The following is an 18,716-nucleotide window of genomic DNA, read 5'->3' on the forward strand; positions in this document are numbered from 1 at the left end:
CGCCTCTCCTTGTGGCTTGAGGCGGGCTACAACAGGATTAAAACAGAGTGATAAAACACAGCACTATTAAATACATATAACAAGATACACACAGGTAAAATGGAGGTTAAAATCCACAAGTTACAATTGACTGAGTATGCCTGCTTGAAGAGATCTTAAATTGTGACTGAATATCTAATCATTTAGCTGTCAGAGCTCTTCTGGTAGGTTGTTCCACAGTCTTGGGGCAGCATATGAAAAGGTTCTCTAGGTAACGGTTGACAGTTGGGTTCTGCCAGGCCAGAGTAGCCGTTTCACCAGAAGATCTAAGCGTTTGGGGTGAATTTTACAGGAAAAAGGTGATCCTGTAGGTAACCTAGGCCCAAACCATGTAGGGCTTCAAAGGTCAAAACCAACACTTTGTAATTTGCCCAGAAACTAAATTGTAACCAGTGGAGTGACCTTAGTAACGGTGTAATATGCTCACTTCTGGATGCTCCTGTAACCAATCTGACAGCTGCATTTTGAACCAACTGGAGTTTCTGAACTTGCTACAAAGGTAGCCCAATGTAAAGCACATTGCAGAAGTCCAACCTTGAGGTGACGAGTGCATGCAGCACCATCTTCAGGTCCTCCAAATCTAGGAAGGGGCACAGCTGGCCTATCAGCCAAAGCTGACAGAAAGCACTCCTGAGTGTCACATCTATCTGGGCTGAAATTTGGAGAGACAGATCCAAGAGAACTCCCAAGCTGCGAACACAATCTTTCAGGGGAGTGTAACCTCATCCAGAATTGGTTGACACACCTCCATCCCTAGGTTAGGACCCCTGGCAGCAAGCACCCCCATCTTGCCTGGATGCAGTTTCAATTTGTTTTTCCTCATCCAGTTCATTACCTCCTTCACACATTCATTAGAGGAAACCTGCTACCCTAAGTTAAGGCTGTTTTTGAAGGCATGGAGAAATATATTTGGGTGTCATCAGCATACTGATAACACACCACCGCATGCTTATGAATTATCTCATCCAGTGTTTTTTTTAATTAAAGATTTTTCAAATTGAATGTACATAAAATAGAAAGCGAAAAGGGACCTTTGGGGAGGGGGGGGGAGAAGGAAAATAGGGAAAATATATGGGGAGAGGGGAGAGAGATGAATAAACTGAAAGAAAGAATGAGAAAAGAAGAAGAAAGAGAGGAGCGGGGGAGGGAAACAGGATGTGAAAAGATTAGGGAAAGGCCAGGGTTTTTTTTTTGGGGGGGGGGGGGGGGGTAATCCTGGCTTCCCAAACTTCTTCTCCACATGATCTTCTGTGTTGAACAAACTACTTTCTTCATTTAGTCCAAACGGCTTAAATTTGTGATTTTTGGTTTTTTCTTCTTCTCCCGCCTGTATCTCTAGCATGTAATTGGTGTCCAGTTTTTCATAAACTCCTCAAATCTTTGCCAAATAGTTTTCTTAATGGGTCTTCCTGTCTAGTCTTTCTGGTAGAAGGTCAATTTATCCATATCTTTTATTTCTCAAACTTTTTTTTAGCCATTCTTCTTCGGTCGCCACATCCTTTGATTTCTATTTTCTTGCATATATTATTCTGGCTGCTGTCGTCAGATATGTAAACAGGATATCTTCATTTTCTTCAAGCTTTATGTCCTCATCAGTAATTCCTAAGAAGAAGTATTCTGGCTTCATCTGTATTTTGACCTTTAGAATTTTTTGACTTATTTATTGTATCATTTTCCAATAACTTCTGGCTTTAGGACAGAACCACTATGTATGATAATCCCCCTCGATGGACTGTCACCTTGTCGTGGTGAGGGGGCTTGCGTGTTCCGATGAACCTGTGGGCACAACAACTGGAGTCGTGCGCTCCCAGGAGTGGCCGCGGGGGAGGTCCCAGACCAAGCACAGTCCGAAGACCCAAAGACCTCAACGGCGGAGCAGGCGGAGGATAACATGGTACATGTTACAACGGCTGCGAAGGCGGAAGAAGGCTGCAACAGACTGAGAAGCCACGGTCATTGTGTTAAACTACATCACCAGTGGAACCTCATCTGTGAAGACTGTGTGTTGTTCAGTTGTGCACTGACCTCCACACATTAAAAAAACCCACGCACAGGCGTCTTCCAAAGAAAATAAAAACCAAGCAACCAAAGACCCATGGCGATCAGCGAGTGGCGACGGGGGCAGGACTGTGAAATCTGGAAGCCCCTAGTCACAGACTGGCACATGGGCGGTGGGTACGGACTCAGTCGTTCTACCTCAAGGTCCGAGGCAGTTGAGTAGTTCGGCAGCTGTATCCGCGACTGAGCAGCCCTTTTTAGGACCCACTCTGCTCACCCCACACGGGGAGGGGGCTAGAAAAGGTGCCCTAAACATAGTCTGCCTCACTTATCCCTGACTGGACTGCCGCGTCCAGTGGGGTCACCACCCTGCGGCCAAAAAAGGAAAATGAACTTCGGTACGTGGAACGTACGGACTCTGATGGACAACAGTGACAGTGAACGCCCCGAACGCAGAACTGCCATCATTGCAAGGGAGCTGGGACGCTTCAACATCGACATAGCAGCCCTTCAGGAGACCCGGAGAGCAGGAGAGGGACAGCTGAAGGAAGAAAAAGGAGGCTACACCTTCTTCTGGAAGGGACTGCCCGAAGAAGACCAAAGAATGCACGGAGTTGGCTTCGCTATAAGAAATGATCTGATGAAACATCTGTCCGAAGCACCCACTGGCATCAACGAACGACTCTCCACCCTCCGAATTGATCTTGCCAAAAACCAACGGGCAACCATCATAAGTGCCTATGCACCAACACTAGACGCTGATGAAGACATCAAGGAGAAATTCTACTGTCAGCTGGATACCGTCCTATCGGGGGTTCCTAAGGAGGACAAAATCATCCTCCTGGGGGACTTCAATGCAAGAGTCGGGCGAGACTTCGACCTGTGGCCAGGCACCATAGGAAAAGACGGGGTTGGAAACAGCAACTCGAATGGCATCCTGCTTCTCACCAAATGTGCGGAGCACAACCTCGTCATCACCAACACGCTCTTCCGCCAGAAAAACAAGTTCAAGACATCATGGAAGCACCCCCGGTCAAAGCACTGGCACCTCTTAGACTATGTAATCACACGTGCCAGAGACCGCCGTGACGTGCTCCTCACAAGAGCCATGACAGGTGCTGACGACTGCTGGACCGACCACAGGCTAATCCGATCCACGATGGCTATCAAGATCGCCCCCAAGCGCAGACTCCAAGGAAGAAAGACAAGGCGCAAAATGAACACCCAAGCCCTTCAGGAGCCCTCCAGGCGAGCCCATCTCCAAACAGCACTCAAGGACCATCTACCCACAGTACACCCCGAAAATGTTGAGGAACATTGGAACAAACTGAAGACCTCCATCATCCAAGCCTGCGAAGAAACTATTGGATACCAAGCCAAGAAACATCAAGACTGGTTTGACGAAAATGACATCGAGATCCAACAGCTAATCGACAAGAAAAGGAAAGCCTTCCAAACATGGCAGAGAGACATCAACTGTGCTGCTAAGAAAAAGATCTACGCCAGTGCAAAAGCTGAGGTCCAAAGAAGGACAAGAGAACTCAAGAACATCTGGTGGACAAAGAAGGCTGAAGAAATCCAACACCTGGCAGATACCCATAATGCTCAAGGATTTTTCAAAGCCACAAAGGTCATCTATGGGCCAAGAAACCATGGCATACAGCCTCTACGCTCATCAGACGGAACCAAACTCCTGAAGGACCAAAAGTCAATTGCACTACGTTGGAAAGAACACTACCAAAGCCTCCTAAACCGCAGCTCCAGTGTGGCCGAAGAGGTCCTCTCACAAATCCCGCAACAACAAACCAGGGATGAGCTTGCAGCATTGCCTAGTTTGGAAGAAGTCAGCAATGCCATCAGCCAACAAAAGAACAACAAAGCCAGCGGACCGGATGGGATCCCTGCTGAAATCTTTAAAGAGGGAGGACCTGCGCTGACACACCAACTCCACCAGCTCATAGTAAAAGTGTGGGTGACCGAGAAAATCCCAGCAGACTTCAAGGATGCCACCATCATCACCCTCTTCAAAAAAGGGGAAAGAACAGACTGCGGAAACTATCGAGGTATCTCCCTTCTAACCTCTGCTGGAAAAATCCTCGCAAGAATCCTTGCAAACCGCCTTCTGCCCCTCTCAGAAGACACCCTCCCAGAATCCCAGAACGGCTTCCGCCCCTCCAGAGGAACCGTGGACATGATCTTCACTGCACGACAGCTCCAAGAAAAATGCAGGGAACAAAACCAACCTCTGTACATGGCATTCATCGACCTTGCAAAGGCATTCGACACAGTGAATCGCAGCGCTCTCTGGACCATCCTCCACAAAATCGGGTGCCCAAGCAAATTTGTGAACATCCTGCGGCTCCTCCACGATGACATGATGGCAACAGTCTTGGACAGCAATGGCTCCCAAAGTGACCCATTTAAGGTGGAATCGGGTGTCAAACAGGGATGTGTTATTGCCCCAACTTTATTCTCCATCTTCATCGCCATGATACTACACCTTGTTGATGGGAAGCTTCCCACCGGAGTGGAAATCATCTATCGGACAGACGGCAAGCTATTTAACCTCAGTAGACTGAAAGCCAAAACCAAGGTCACAACAACATCTGTTATAGAACTCCAGTATGCTGATGACAATGTCGTCTGTGCGCATACAGAAGAAGATCTACAAGCCACTCTCAACACCTTTGCAGAAGCATACACAAAGCTTGGCCTGTCACTGAACATCGAGAAAACCAAAGTGCTGTTCCAGCAGTCACCAGCCGCCCCCTCTCCAATGCCAGAGATACAGCTTAATGGTGTAACATTAGAAAATGTCGACCATTTCCGCTACCTTGGCAGCCACCTCTCCACCAAAGTCAACATCGACGCCGAAATACAACACCGCCTGAGCTCTGCAAGTGCAGCATTTTCCCGAATGAAGCAGAGAGTGTTTGAGGACCGGGACATCCGTAGGGATACTAAGGTGCTTGTCTATAAAGCTATTGTCCTCCCAACCCTGCTATATGCCTGTGAGACGTGGACTGTCTACAGACGTCACATGCAGCTCCTGGAACGATTCCATCAGCGCTGCCTCCGGAAAATCCTGCAAATCTCCTGGGAAGACAAGCGGACAAACGTCAGCGTGCTGGAGGAAGCAAAGACCACCAGCATTGAAGCAATGGTCCTCCAACATCAACTCCGCTGGACAGGCCACGTTGTCCGGATGCCTGACCACCGTCTCCCAAAGCAGTTGCTCTACTCCGAACTCAAGAACGGAAAACGGAATGTTGGTGGACAGGAAAAGAGATTTAAAGATGGGCTCAAAGCCAACCTTAAAAACTCTGGCATAGACACTGAGAACTGGGAGGCCCTCGCCCTTGAGCGCTCCAGCTGGAGGTCAGCTGTGACCAACAGTGCTGCAGAATTCGAGGAGGCACGAGTGGAGGGTGAAAGAGAGAAACGTGCCAGGAGGAAGGCGCGTCAAGCCAACCCCGACCGGGACCGCCTTCCACCTGGAAACCAATGCCCTCACTGCGGAAGAAGATGCAGAGCAAGAATAGGGCTCCACAGCCACATACGGACCCACAAGGAAACCCATGATGGAAGACCATCTTACTCGTCCAACGAGGGATCGCCTAAGTAAGTAAGTAAGTAAGTATGATAATAGGTTCCAGTATGTACTTCACATTTCCAGCATTTATTATTGAGGTTCTTGTACATTAGACTAAGTGTTTTCATGTAAATGTTAAAAAGCATTGGGGATAAAATGGCTCCTTGTGAGATGCCACATAACAGCTCCATTTTTTGAGGAGTAACTATCCCAAAGCACCATCATCTGGAACCCGCATGAGAGATATGAACTACTGCAACACAATACCTCTGATCAGGTGTTCCAGAAGGACACCATGGTTGATGGTATCAAAAGCAGCTGAGAGGTATAGAAGCACCAACAGGGACACCCTCCCCATAAGTATTAAGATGGAGATTGACCAATAAGGTGACCATAGCAGTCTCAACATCGTAATGTGCCTGAAGCTGGTTTGAAATGGGTCAAGGAAGTTTGCATCATTGAAGATTGTCTGGAGTTGGAGGGTAATTGCCTTCTCAAACCCCTTCTACACTATCATATAATTCAGATTATCAAAGTAGATAATCCACATTATCATCTTTGAACTGGATTATATGAATCTAGACTGCCATATAATCCAGTTCAAATCAGATAATCTGGATTCTATATGACAGTGTAGGAAGGGAAAAATCATCTTGTCCAAAAAAGGGAAAATTAGACACTGGTTTGTAGTTATAATGGTCCAAGGGATCCAGGGAGAGTTTAATTATGTATTACATCAGTCATGGTTGAATGGATCATTTTTTGAGTTCCTATTTGCCAGTTAGCAGATGAAGACAAACAAATGTGCAGGCTCATGCACTTCTTTCTAAGAAACCATATACAATTCTGTAATAAAAATAAATTTATTACTTTTTTACAATATGGAAATGACAGCTATGATTGAAACACCCAGGATGCAAATGGACTGTGCAGAAAAACTAAGTGCTTATGACAAGCTAATCCGGTAGTTTACCTTGCATCTTCAGATTCTTCAAGGAGGTTTGGAAGCGTAGGAGTCTCTGGAGGCTCTGTGTGAGGATAGGAATCTGATCCCCACATCATGTGTGGCTCTGACTGTGGTATAGTATTTTCTCTTGCTGGTCGAGTGACATGATCAAAAGAATCTGAACCAGTTCCTGCTCCTTCTACCTGATCCCTTCTCAGAAGTGGCTTAGGAGTTATAATTCCTGTAATGAAAATATTCAAATATTAAACCTAATATCTTAGTATCAGTAATTTTAAAAACGGATACTTTTTTTAAAAAATGTTTGTATAGTACCTGTGCTATTGTCCCTGTGCTATTCCAACTGTGCTAGAGATCACCAGCCTTGATATGTTTGTGCTCCACCACCACAATTAAACTCACAAGAAGCATCACTGTTAGGATTCACCTCTATAATTTATGAGAATAGGTGAAAAACCCACTTTTGAGCAAGATCAGTTGTCTGACTGTCTGAAGAAAGCACCTTCAGATATGGAACTGTTCCACCTTCAGATATGAAACAGTATCATTATTGATACAGTATCATCATTGATACTGTTCCATATTCAAACTACAAGAGAGGATATTCCATCTGAACATGAGGAAGAACTTCCTGACTGTGAGAGCCGTTCAGCAGTGGAACTCTCTGCCCCGGAGTGTGGTGGAGGCTTCTTCTTTGGAAGCTTTTAAACAGAGGCTGGATGGCCATCTGTCAGGGGTGATTTCAATGCAATATTCCTGCTTCTTAGCAGGGGGTTGGACTGGATGGCCCATGAGGTCTCTTCCAACTCTTTGATTCTATGATTCTATGATACTGTGTAATCTGTGATGCAACACTACTGTTCAGTTTTTTCTCAATCTACTAATTATTCATTCTCATAAGTCTTGTAAGTATGAGGAAACCATAAAGAAACACATAAGTGACCGGATAACACAATAAAATAATATGGTTATTGATTTATTAATTTTCTACACTAGACATTGAACCATAGAATAATAGAGTTGGAAGAGATATATGGGCTATCAAGTCCAACCCCCCTGCCATGAAAGCAAAGCACAATCAAAGCAGATATTGTGGGATTTTCCGCCTTGATATTCTGGGTTATATGCCTGTGTGGAAGGGCCCTAAGACTAAGACACAAGAAATCATTACAACTTCAAGTTTCTGTATTTGTTTCCCACTACGAAAACCTAAGTAGATAAGCACAATGAAGCAAAAAAAACCAAAATAAAACTACTAAAAGCCCATATGAAGCTGTGTGATATTTAATCAACAACAATAATTAACCCACATAGATACCATAACAATGGTGCACTTACAAAAGAGATTTCCCCTTTGATTCTTGCCTAACTTCATGTAGGGTACCCTAAGAAAAGCTCTGAACATAGGGGTTACTGTACTAGTTAATGCACAAACAGACAATATTTATGCAGCTTGGTTTCTGAACACTTAGTGCTTAAGAAGCCAAAGCAAACAGTTTGCTTTGTGCCAGAAAAGGTGGGAGCCAATGAAGTCTCTTTAATTGAGGTGTCAATTATACCTGGGTGCATGGGTGGCATTTCCATAGCAGGTCTTCCTGACATGATTCGCGGATCAACGTATGACTGCATCATTAGCCATCGTGGATCAAAGCCCACAGAAGCCAAATGTGGTGGATGTGGCTGAATGGGCTGATATAGTGGTCTGTGTGCTGGGGGTGGAACAGGGCTACCAGAAGGCTGTGGTGTAGACTGTGGCATTACTCCTTGTTGCTGCTGCCACTGCTGCTGTTTCATCTGCTCCTAAAACACAAAACAAAGATTAATATTACTTTTGATGCGATGAGAATGTCACATTGGAGAATTTATTGAGAAGCTCCATTTTAGCCAAAAAGAAACAGCAATTTTAGAGCCTAGAAGAGGTAAGGGATCATGTGCATTACAAGCATATTTTCTGTTCGATCCCTAGCTTCAAAGAATTACTGAACAAACCAATTACAAGAGAAGACATTGTGAAACTATTACTAAATTAAAGATTGATCAAACACCAGGACTGGGCGGATTATTGGCAAACGTCTACTAAAATTTTCAAGCAGGATTAGTCAAACTTTACTAAGAACAATGAATGCCTATAGCAAATTATTTGGTATCATTTCTTGGGAAGATGCAAACAGCACCGATCTACATATTATGCTGTCTAAGGCTTCATGCCTGCACTATTATTTAATAGTTATTTAATGGTATAAATATTAGTATTTTACCTGCTGCCTTTGAAATCTTGGTGGTAATGATTTCTGAAACTGTTTTGAATAGCCGGAAGAAAGAGCAGGACGAGTGTGCGCACCAGAATCAGTCTCGCTTTCATGAAAACTTTCTCTCTCATTATGACTGCTCTCCTGTGGAGCGGAAACAGCCTGACATTCTGTCCAAGAAAGGAAAAAAAGGCATGTCTGGAACTTTATATGACATAGCTCAAGCAACGCAGTTCATCATTTGAAAAAAAAAATCCACTATTATGTTTAGACTTACTAACATAATGCTATGAAATTGTTCAAACTGGGAAGAAGCTGGAGGGGGAAAACCCTTACAAACATGGCACAGGCAGAAAACATCTTTAAATCTGACTGCAGTGAAACAGTAATGTAAAAAAGAATATATCAGAACTGAATTTAATAGGCCTTGCAAGGCATCAGGAGCATTGACATTACTCTATTGGATGACCATTAAAAAAGAAGTCCCATGATGTGAAGTGCAGTCTCCATAAACTGTTAACCTATGGCCAGGATTTAAAGCAGGCATGTATGAACACACATTAAGACTTCATTTAAAGAATTTCTGGAGAATTTAGAACCGAAAACACCTCAATTTCACCAACATCTTGCCTCTTGGGATATGGCTCATTAAAATTTAAGAAAAGTCTTACAGTAAACACTCAGCACAAACCAAGAAATTATTAGTCTACTTAAATCACAATTGCTTCATTGTTTGCAGGACCATAGCTGTGCTTTTAATATATACATACTAGCCGTCCCCTGCCACGCGTTGCTGTGGCCCACATGGGGGTTCTGTGTGGGAGGTTTGGCCCAATTCTATCGTTGGTGGGGTTCAGAATGCTCTGTGATTGTAGGTGAACTATAAATCCCAGCAACTACAACTCCCAAATGTCAAGATTCTATTTTTTCCAAACTCTACCAGTGTTTACATTTGAGCATATTGAGTATTCGTGTGGAGTTCGGTCCAGATCCATCATTGTTTTAATCCACAGTGATCTCTGGATGTAGGTGAACTACAACTCCAAAACCAAAGGACACTGCCCACCAAACCTTTCCAGTATTTTCTGTTGGTCATGGGAGAACTGTGTGGGAAGTTTGGCCCAATTTTCTCATTGGTGGGGTTCGTGTGGAGTTCGGTCCAGATCTATCATTGTTTTAATCCACAGTGATCTCTGGATGTAGGTGAACTACAACGCCAAAACTTAAGGTGAATGCCCACCAAACCCTTCCAGTATTTTCTGTTGGTCATGGGAGTTCTGTGTGCCAAATTTGGTTTGATTCCATCGTTGGTGGGGTTCAGAAGGCTCTTTGATTGTAGGTGAACTATAAATCCCAGCAACTACAACTCCCAAATGACAAAATCAATTTTTTTGAGTGAAGGACATACATTGGGTTGTTAGGTATCTTGTGTCCAAATTTGGTGTCAATTCGTCCAGTGGTTTTTGCGTTCTGTTAATCCCACAAACTAACATGACATTTTTATTTATATAGGTATTCACTGATGTCCATACAATTCAAAAAAGCCTGAATCCTGCCAGCTCCACTGTATTAGTGGGAGTCATCTATATGTTGACTCAGTAGGTCTAATCTAGTACGAGCTAAGTAATACACTCAATTAATTCTTCTGACCTTTACAGTATTAGAGGATTTTCTGAGATAGTTATCTCAAATATTTGTTTCTAATCTAACCTCAAGCAACCACAGAAATTGCTTTCTGAATGTCTAAATCTGAGAGTATTATGGCATTTCTATATTTTTAAATATCTGCTATAGGCTACTGTGCTGCTTATTTTAAATGGTGGTCTGTGGGTCACTGTGAGCCATCCAGATGCTGTGAGACTGCAACTCGGATTACACTATGGAACATGATTTTTGTTCCTGGGCCATAAATGTAATTTTCTAATTGGTTCTATCATAAACACATTGAAAAAGTTTATTAAAGTGCAAAAACTTTTGTTTTGCAGGACATCCTACAGCACATTTCATTCTAGATTTTTAATGAATATCTTACAGAATCTCAACCAATTCAACGTAATTTTGTGGCAGCCACAAAAACAAAGTTTCTGAAGTAGAAAAACTACTTTCAAAGCAAGTACCACACAATTAAACAGGAAATAACACTTTCAAACTAGGAACAGATTTCTTTTCAAATTTTGTTACATAGTGTTGCAGTCCAATATCTGGAGGGCCACAGCTGTCCAATCCATTTTAAACAAAATAATGATTACAGACCTTTCCCCTCATCAGTGCTGGTTTCACTTTCTTGTGGTTCCTCTACTTTCAAAGGTGGGGCGATTGGTTCTTGAGGCTCAGATACTTCAGGGATAGGTTTCTCTTCAGGTTTTTCTTTCTCTTCCCTTTCGCTTTCTTTCTCTGCCTCAGTCTCTGCCTCAGTCTCCACCCCAGTTTCCCTCTCAGGTTCTTTCTCCTTTTCCAACTCCCTCTCAGGTTCTTTTTCCTTCTCTTGGCTTTCTTCTTCCTTTCTCTCGATTGGTACCACTTCCCGTGTCTCCTTTTCATTTGGTTTTCTCCACTCCTCTTCAATTTCCTTCTCCTTGACCTTTTCTTTTTCCTTAAATGGATCTTCCCGGACTGGTTTTGGTACACATCCAAATTTTTCATTTAATTTTTTTAGCTTCTCCGCACATGCTGCTTTTCTTTGCTCTTCCATTCTTCGTTCCTCTTCTTCTCGCCTTTTTCGAGCTCGTTCTACTGCTGAAGATATTTCTGCTTGCTGCCTTCGCCTCTGCTTCCAAATTTCATCTTCATCTGCTGCTGATCTAGGTGGAAAGGGACCTTGTCTTCCTGGTCCTGTCAATCGATCTGCAACTGGGTGCTATAATGTTTTATGAAATAAAGAAAAGCAGAAACATTTCATGTGACTAAACTGCTTTCTGCTTCTAGTAACAAAAAGCAATGGAAAAGAACTCAAATATGTAAACTCTCAAAAAGTTTCTCATGTACTCTTGGGTCAGGCATAATAAAGGGAATATTACTAAGAGTCCCTATTTTCACTCAGAAATGCCCAGAACAGGATTAAATTTAAAATAAAGTAACTTTATCATGAAGAAATGTAGAGCTAAGGCATCTTATGAATACCTTCTTACTTTATAAACTGGAACACAACTGAAGTGTTGAAGAAAAGGGGGGAAATAGTTGTTATAAAATTTATTTCTATTTCCAAACATGCACATTAACTTATGGGACTTAAAATACACCTTAAATAATAATAAATAATAACACTTTATTTATACCCCGCTACCATCTCCCCAAGGGACTCGGTGCGGCTTACATGAGGCCAAGCCTAAAATACAACAATACAAGCAATAACAACAATACAAGCAGTTTAAAGAATGAATGGATTGTAGGCTTTAAGATATGGAGACTGCAGCAGGTTCTAATATCTCATTCTAGGTTAAGAATAATTTACTGGTAATGTTCAGGTAATTAAACAGGTATTCAATAGCCATACTAGGAACTTTTAATTTCCACCCACAGTCCACTCTCTCCCCTGTGTCAGATACCACTACAGAACAAGGATCCATAGAGCTACTTTTACTATGTTGTTATGAACTGTAAACAAAAGAGAAATACTCCTATTAGCATGCTAAAGAACTTTTTACACATTCAGGGGTTTTAGGGGATTCTAGCCTATGTTTACTACCAAGCTACTGGAAAAAAGACAAAAAAAGACAACAGAACCAGCAAATGAATGAAAAAAACTCATAATGATGTATGTATTGTGTATCCCACAATATGCACCACATGCCTAACATGCCATTCTTGCTGAGCACAGTGTATATTTTACTAGAAAATAATGTAAATATTGATATTTGACTCAGTGGCAATTTCAGGTGACCATATCTTTGTTTCATACCTGAAGGACAGATTTTGCATGAAGCCCAGCAGTACCCCTCTCAAGCACTGAAGATGGTCCTTGCCCCTGCTGAATTAAGGGAAAAATCCCTATAAATCTTTTTTTTCAATCACAAGAAATGGAATGAAGTTGATTTAATCATTTTAAACTGTGAAAGATAAATTCTGCATGGAATCAGAGAAGCTTAAGAGAACAATGAAGAAATAAAAGTAAAGATGCCTCCCAAATCTCAACAATTATATAAAATTATTAACCACTTTTTAACTAGGAGGACTTGAGTTGTATTAGAAGTAACAATAATTGATTTAAGGCCTTACTAATGAGAAACATCTTTGGCCACTTTAGTAAAACCGTTCATATATTTACTCTTTATATAGTACCAGTAATGACTAATGACAGTAACACATTAGCGTTCTAAAGAATAGGTCCTTGTTTCCCTATTGCCCAATTTGCTCCTGCACAGTTTTGGAAAGTGTAGTTAAGGAATTCTCAAAGTTTCTCTAAACTACATTTCCCAGAATTCTTCAGGGGCAACTGTGCAATAGGGAAATGCAGGCCTGTGCTTGAGAACTCTAATGTGATACCATCGTATTATCTATCAACAATGGTGAAACGGAAAACAAAAGTAAACATAATCAGAAATTAGTATAAGAAAATATAAGACTTCGTGTCATGTAAAATATAAAGGTGCAGTTCAATCAGGAAAGATATGGTAATGATTATTTGCTATGAAACAGGGCTCTCCCAAATCAACTAAAGCAGAATAGGTTTTGTTATGTCTGAAAAGACCAAGCATCGAAAATAAAATAATAAAACAAGCTAGATTATTTAGACAACATATATAAGTCAAAGTGGGAAATAGCTAAACAGTCAAGGACTGCTATGGTATGAGCAATCCTTGCTTCGCTCATTTTAAGGGAATTGTAGATTTAAGCTAACGTGATGTTGTGTTTTGAGCATTGAACAACAACTCTTGAGAACAGGGACTGACTTCCAGTTCAGTCATGAAACCCCACTGGATTATCTTAGGCGAATCACATACTCTGAGCCCCTGAAAACCTATGATGATGATGATGATGATGACTTTATTCTTATATCCATCACCATCTCCCCTAAAGGGACTCAGGAGGGCTTACATGGGGACTAAGCCCAGCATAAAACAAGAATTACAAGGTAAAACAGAAATTAAAAACATGTGACAATAAACAATATCATTAAAACACTTAAAACTAGAAAAGTAAAAACATAAAATATATACAACTAGTAGCTGAAAAAAGTGGGCATATTCTGATTTAAGCGGGCAGGGCAAGGGCTGTGCAAAACGCAGACTATAGGGCCGGAGCTGGGAGTAAACGGAAACAATATGTTAGTGTTGGGTGGGCTTGATCGGGAGCTAATCGTCATTCAAAGGCACATTGGAGCATCCAAGTTTTCAAGTCTTTATGGAAGGTGGACAGAGTGGGGGTTAATCTAATCTCCCTGGAGACAGAATTCCAGCGCTGAGGGGCCACCACCAAGAAGGCCCTCTCTCTTGTCCCAACCAAACATGCTTGTGATGAAAGCAGGACCAAGAAGAGGGCCTTCCCATCAGGTCTTAGAGCTCGTGCTGGTTCAAAGGGGGAGATACGATCACAAAGATAAACCCAGACCTGAGCTGTTTAGGGCTTTATAGGTAATAACCTGCACTTTGAATTGGAACCGGAAACTTATCAGCAACCATTGGAGCTGCTTCAATAGAGGCATCGTCCGCTCCCTGTGATTAGGATCACCTTAAGCTCACTGTAAGTCAGAAACAATTTGGAGTTAACAGCAGCAATTTAAGTTGCAATACTGCGTAAACTGCCATGTTTCAGCAAGACTTTTGAAAATACTATATTGCTTGCATATTTGTCTCACAAAACAACAGAAAAGGTTAACAGACAATTTATATTTCTGGGCGTATTGCATGTATAGAAACTGATAATACAATATATACCTGGTCTGGCTGAGAACTTTGATTACAAGGGCCTTTTGGACCAATTGATTGCAAAGTGAGTGACGATTTATGTTCTCCATTTTTCTCCTCCAAATCTTTTGCAGGTTCATTACTGGATAAAGACATTCATGAAAATAGAAGAGGTTTCTCTTTTAGATACTTAAAACATTTTAAACATGTATTATTTCCTAAAAATGTCATTCTTTTTGCTAGTTATTCATCCTATGTTTATAATTTGAGACATGCACAGCAAAAACAGCAAAATGGAAAAGAAAAATGCTAGTAAGTATGTTTGATCCAGAAACAGGAATATACAGTAGACTCTCAGTTAACTAGAACTCAAGTACTTCATTTTTTTTTGCATACAAATCCAGTACTTAACCTAGTCACGGTATCATTCTTGTTCTCTGACATGCACAGTGTAGACACAACACAACATTTAACTGACAATTTGTATGTTTCCCAAACATACAAATATATTCAGGATATCAACCTGCTATGATGTTCTTTCTGATTACTTCCTTGTTCATCATCATCACTGAAATTCAACTGTTCACTGTAATCTACCTCACTTTGGGCTCCTGGAGAAAGAAGAATAGGAGGTTAGAATGGCAAAGACTTTCCCCATGTGCAGCCAGTTCAAGGGATAAGCAAGCTTACCAGCCCAGCCCTCATCAGCTTCAGCATCCAAATTATCAAACTTGTCAAGTTCTTTCAGTTCATTGGCACTTAAGATGGATGGACGTTCTACAGCCTCTGAATTCCATGAAGAGGGTCCTCTTCCCCTTGGTCCTCTAGAAAAACAAGTAAAATGAATCATATTTAAGTTTACATATAGGTATTTTGTTATTAAGTGTAGACTGTGTCATTTAACTGCTATGTGCAAGAAGCAGATTTCATAGAATACAAATTGTCAAAATTCTGCATCTGGCATTTTCTCAACCCTGCTAAATATAAAAAGATAAATTCAGCTATACATATGACATTTCCTAACTATGCAAATTAGGAGCAGGTAATATAAATATATAATTTAGCTATGTAAAAAATTCATATGTTCACTAAAGTTAAGGGTTTCCCCTTGACATTAAGTCTAGTCGTGTCCAAGTCTGGGGGGTGATGCTCATCACCATTTCTAAGCCGGAGAGCCGGCGTTGTCCAAGATGCCTCCAAGGTCATGTGGCCGGCATGACTGCATGGAGTGTCATTACCTTCCCGCCAGAGCAGTACCTATTGATCTACTCACATTTGCACATTTTCAAACTGCTAGATTGCTAGAAGCTGGAGCTAACAGCGAGAGCTCACCCTGCTCCCCAGATTTGAACCACCGACCTTTCGGTCAGCAACTTCAGCAGCTAAGTGGTTTAACTCACTGTGCCACTGGGGGCTCCCATAAGTTCACTATGCACCAGTAATTCTATTATCACAGAAACCAAAGTCAACTTCCCAACAATTCAAGTAAAACAATTTAGTTTCTTACCTGCTGGGCTCAGATGGAGTAGGGAACCTGCCAGGGCCCGGCATTTGAGGATATGCTAGTTTAGGGTACTGATTAAACATCTAAGGAAAGAAGGCAGATGTGTAAAAAGTCCATGCAAGTAAGAAATATACATAAACAAATCACATGGGAAGCTAAAATTATAATTTATGAAAGTTGAAGGACTTATAAAGTCTTTAAAAAGCCAAAACTGAAAATTAGCAAAGGTCAGATTTATAGTCCTTCCAGTTAAATGCAAATCTGTGTCATGTTGAGAAATATCTATTACTTTTAACAGTATGCTATCCTGGAATTTCATGATAAAGGTTAAGATATAAATATTGTAGTAAATTAACAAACTTTTAAATGGTTTCATCAACTAGGTCAAGGATGGGGCATCAATCTGAAATGTATATAGATATAACTTTTAAAATGAAATAACATTTCAGCATTCAGAGGTAAAATTTTAAGTAAAATCTATGTTTAGCCCAGGATGGAGAAAGAGTTGCCTCCAGGTCCCCCATCTTTCTTCTAATTGCCCCCCCCCCCCCAATGCCTCAAATCACTGGAGGAAGGGAGAAATTCTGCCATGTTTTGGCCCAACATGATACAAAAGACTGCTTCTCCGGTCATCCAATGGATTAAGAGACAACTTTTTACTCTTAAAAATAAATTATGAATTTCCATAAAGTTCCCTGCAACTGTAATTCCTACACCAAAGACCCTCCTTTTACAACATATAATGCAAGCATGGTATTCATAGATCTACTCTAGAAATCAAAATATATTATATCTGACTTTTGGTGAGACCTAATAATAATACTTTATTTTTATCCCGCCCTATCTCCCCAGGGGGACACAGAGCGGTTTACATCAAAAAATTGGCAAACATTAAATGCCAGCATAACATACCCAGACAGATTAAATCATAAACAATAAAATAAACAACATCAAGGTGTACTTATAAACAACTAAAAAAAATAAGCATATAAATAAGACCTTGAGACACATTTAATGAATAAGTCTTATAATAACAAACAATTAAAACATTAATAGCATAGGCAATTTGTGGCACACCACAATTTGTGGCACGCCACAAATATGTCTATATAAACTATTTTAGATTTTCTCCCTTTTTATGCTATTCTGCCCATAACCCCATGACTTTGAGAAAAAAATAAATGTATCTGCCCTTATTAAATACGATTCTGAGGAAATCAAGTCTTGGTCCACTTCATTCCTTCTGCTTCATTCCAATATCAGATTATACCTGAATCCGATTACAGCACTCCCTTTTCTTGAGATTAATTTTCATACAGGTAAAGGTTTTCTCCTGACATTAACTCAAGTCGTATCCAAATCTGGAGGTTGGTGCTCATCATCATTTCTAAGATGAAGAGCTGGCGTTGTCCGTAAACACCTCTAAGGTCATGTGGCCGGCATGACTGCATGGAGCACCGTTACCTTCCCAAAGAAGTGGTATCTATTGATCTACTCACATTTGCATGTTTTCGAACTGCTAGGTTGGAAGAAGCCAGGGCTAACAGCTGGCCTTTCAGTCAGCAAATTCAGCAGCTCAGCGCTTTAACACACTGCGCCACCGGGGGCTTCTTATACAGGGTGAGGCAGGTTAACTTCCTTTTTAAAAATGCGCGTCATTCAGTCGGTTGAAGACGTAGCGGAGCGCTAATGGTCTCATTCGAGAGGGGGGAGTATAAAGTTTTGTCCTGACACAGTTCAGTTGCCATCATCAGTTGGAAAGTGAGGAGCGTGCTTTTGCCGTTGAGGCCTACTTTTCAAGAGGATTTGGAGTGGCCAGCCCGGTCTCCAGATTTGACCCCTTGTGATTTTTTTCAATGGGTTTTTTTGAAATCTCATGTTCATGTGAACCATCCAAGGACCCTACAAGATTTGAAGACCAACATCCAGGAAGAAATTGCCAACATAACGCCTGCTATGCTGGCAAGAGTCATGACAAACGCCAGAAATCGGTTTACTCAGTGTATGGAGAATGGGGGACGCCACCTACCTAATTTGATCTTCAAAATTACGTAAAACAAAACTTTAGGTATGTGCCTATATTATAAAAAAAAAATCTGATTCATACAATGGGTTTTATTAAGTTTTGAAAAAAGGAAGTTATGCTGCCTCACCCTGTATAACCCCACAAAAACATTGTTTTCCACTGTGTGAGTTAACTATAAGTAATACATTATTAAACAACCACAAACTGTTATTTCAGAACTGAAAAAAGTAATAGTTACTGTCCAGGTATTTGAAAGCTTTCTGACTATGGAAAGTAAGACCACACAAGGAGATAACATATACAGTACATCTTAAAGTCTAGAATGCACTTTATAGACAGACATGGATCTTACAGGAGCTACATTTTATATGTAATTATCCTGTCCCTTTTCTTGCATTTTCTTGCAAAAAACACCACTCCAGAAAGTATTGTACACAACAATAGAGACACCCCAAAGATGACAAGTGAAGAATTCACATGCCTACATGCTTTGTCCATGAA

General features: G+C 41.2%; 1 protein-coding gene across 9 annotated transcripts in view; it reads right to left on the reverse strand.

The window, feature by feature from the left end:
* PRRC2C (proline rich coiled-coil 2C) overlaps positions 1–18,716 on the reverse strand; it is an 81,573-nt gene that overhangs the window by 42,503 nt on the left and 20,354 nt on the right. For all 9 annotated transcript variants that reach the window (XM_060774366.2, XM_060774363.2, XM_060774361.2 and 6 more), the window contains exons 7-15: positions 16,193–16,272; positions 15,376–15,509; positions 15,209–15,296; positions 14,716–14,827; positions 12,741–12,809; positions 11,096–11,699; positions 8,852–9,012; positions 8,153–8,393; positions 6,603–6,816 (exon numbers count right to left, since the gene is read on the reverse strand). In XM_060774366.2, coding sequence (XP_060630349.2) covers positions 6,603–6,816; positions 8,153–8,393; positions 8,852–9,012; positions 11,096–11,699; positions 12,741–12,809; positions 14,716–14,827; positions 15,209–15,296; positions 15,376–15,509; positions 16,193–16,272 — 1,703 coding nt within the window. The remainder of the gene's footprint in view (positions 1–6,602; positions 6,817–8,152; positions 8,394–8,851; positions 9,013–11,095; positions 11,700–12,740; positions 12,810–14,715; positions 14,828–15,208; positions 15,297–15,375; positions 15,510–16,192; positions 16,273–18,716) is intronic.

Source organism: Anolis sagrei, chromosome 4, assembly GCF_037176765.1.
Source record: "Anolis sagrei isolate rAnoSag1 chromosome 4, rAnoSag1.mat, whole genome shotgun sequence".
NCBI lineage: Eukaryota > Metazoa > Chordata > Lepidosauria > Squamata > Dactyloidae > Anolis > Anolis sagrei.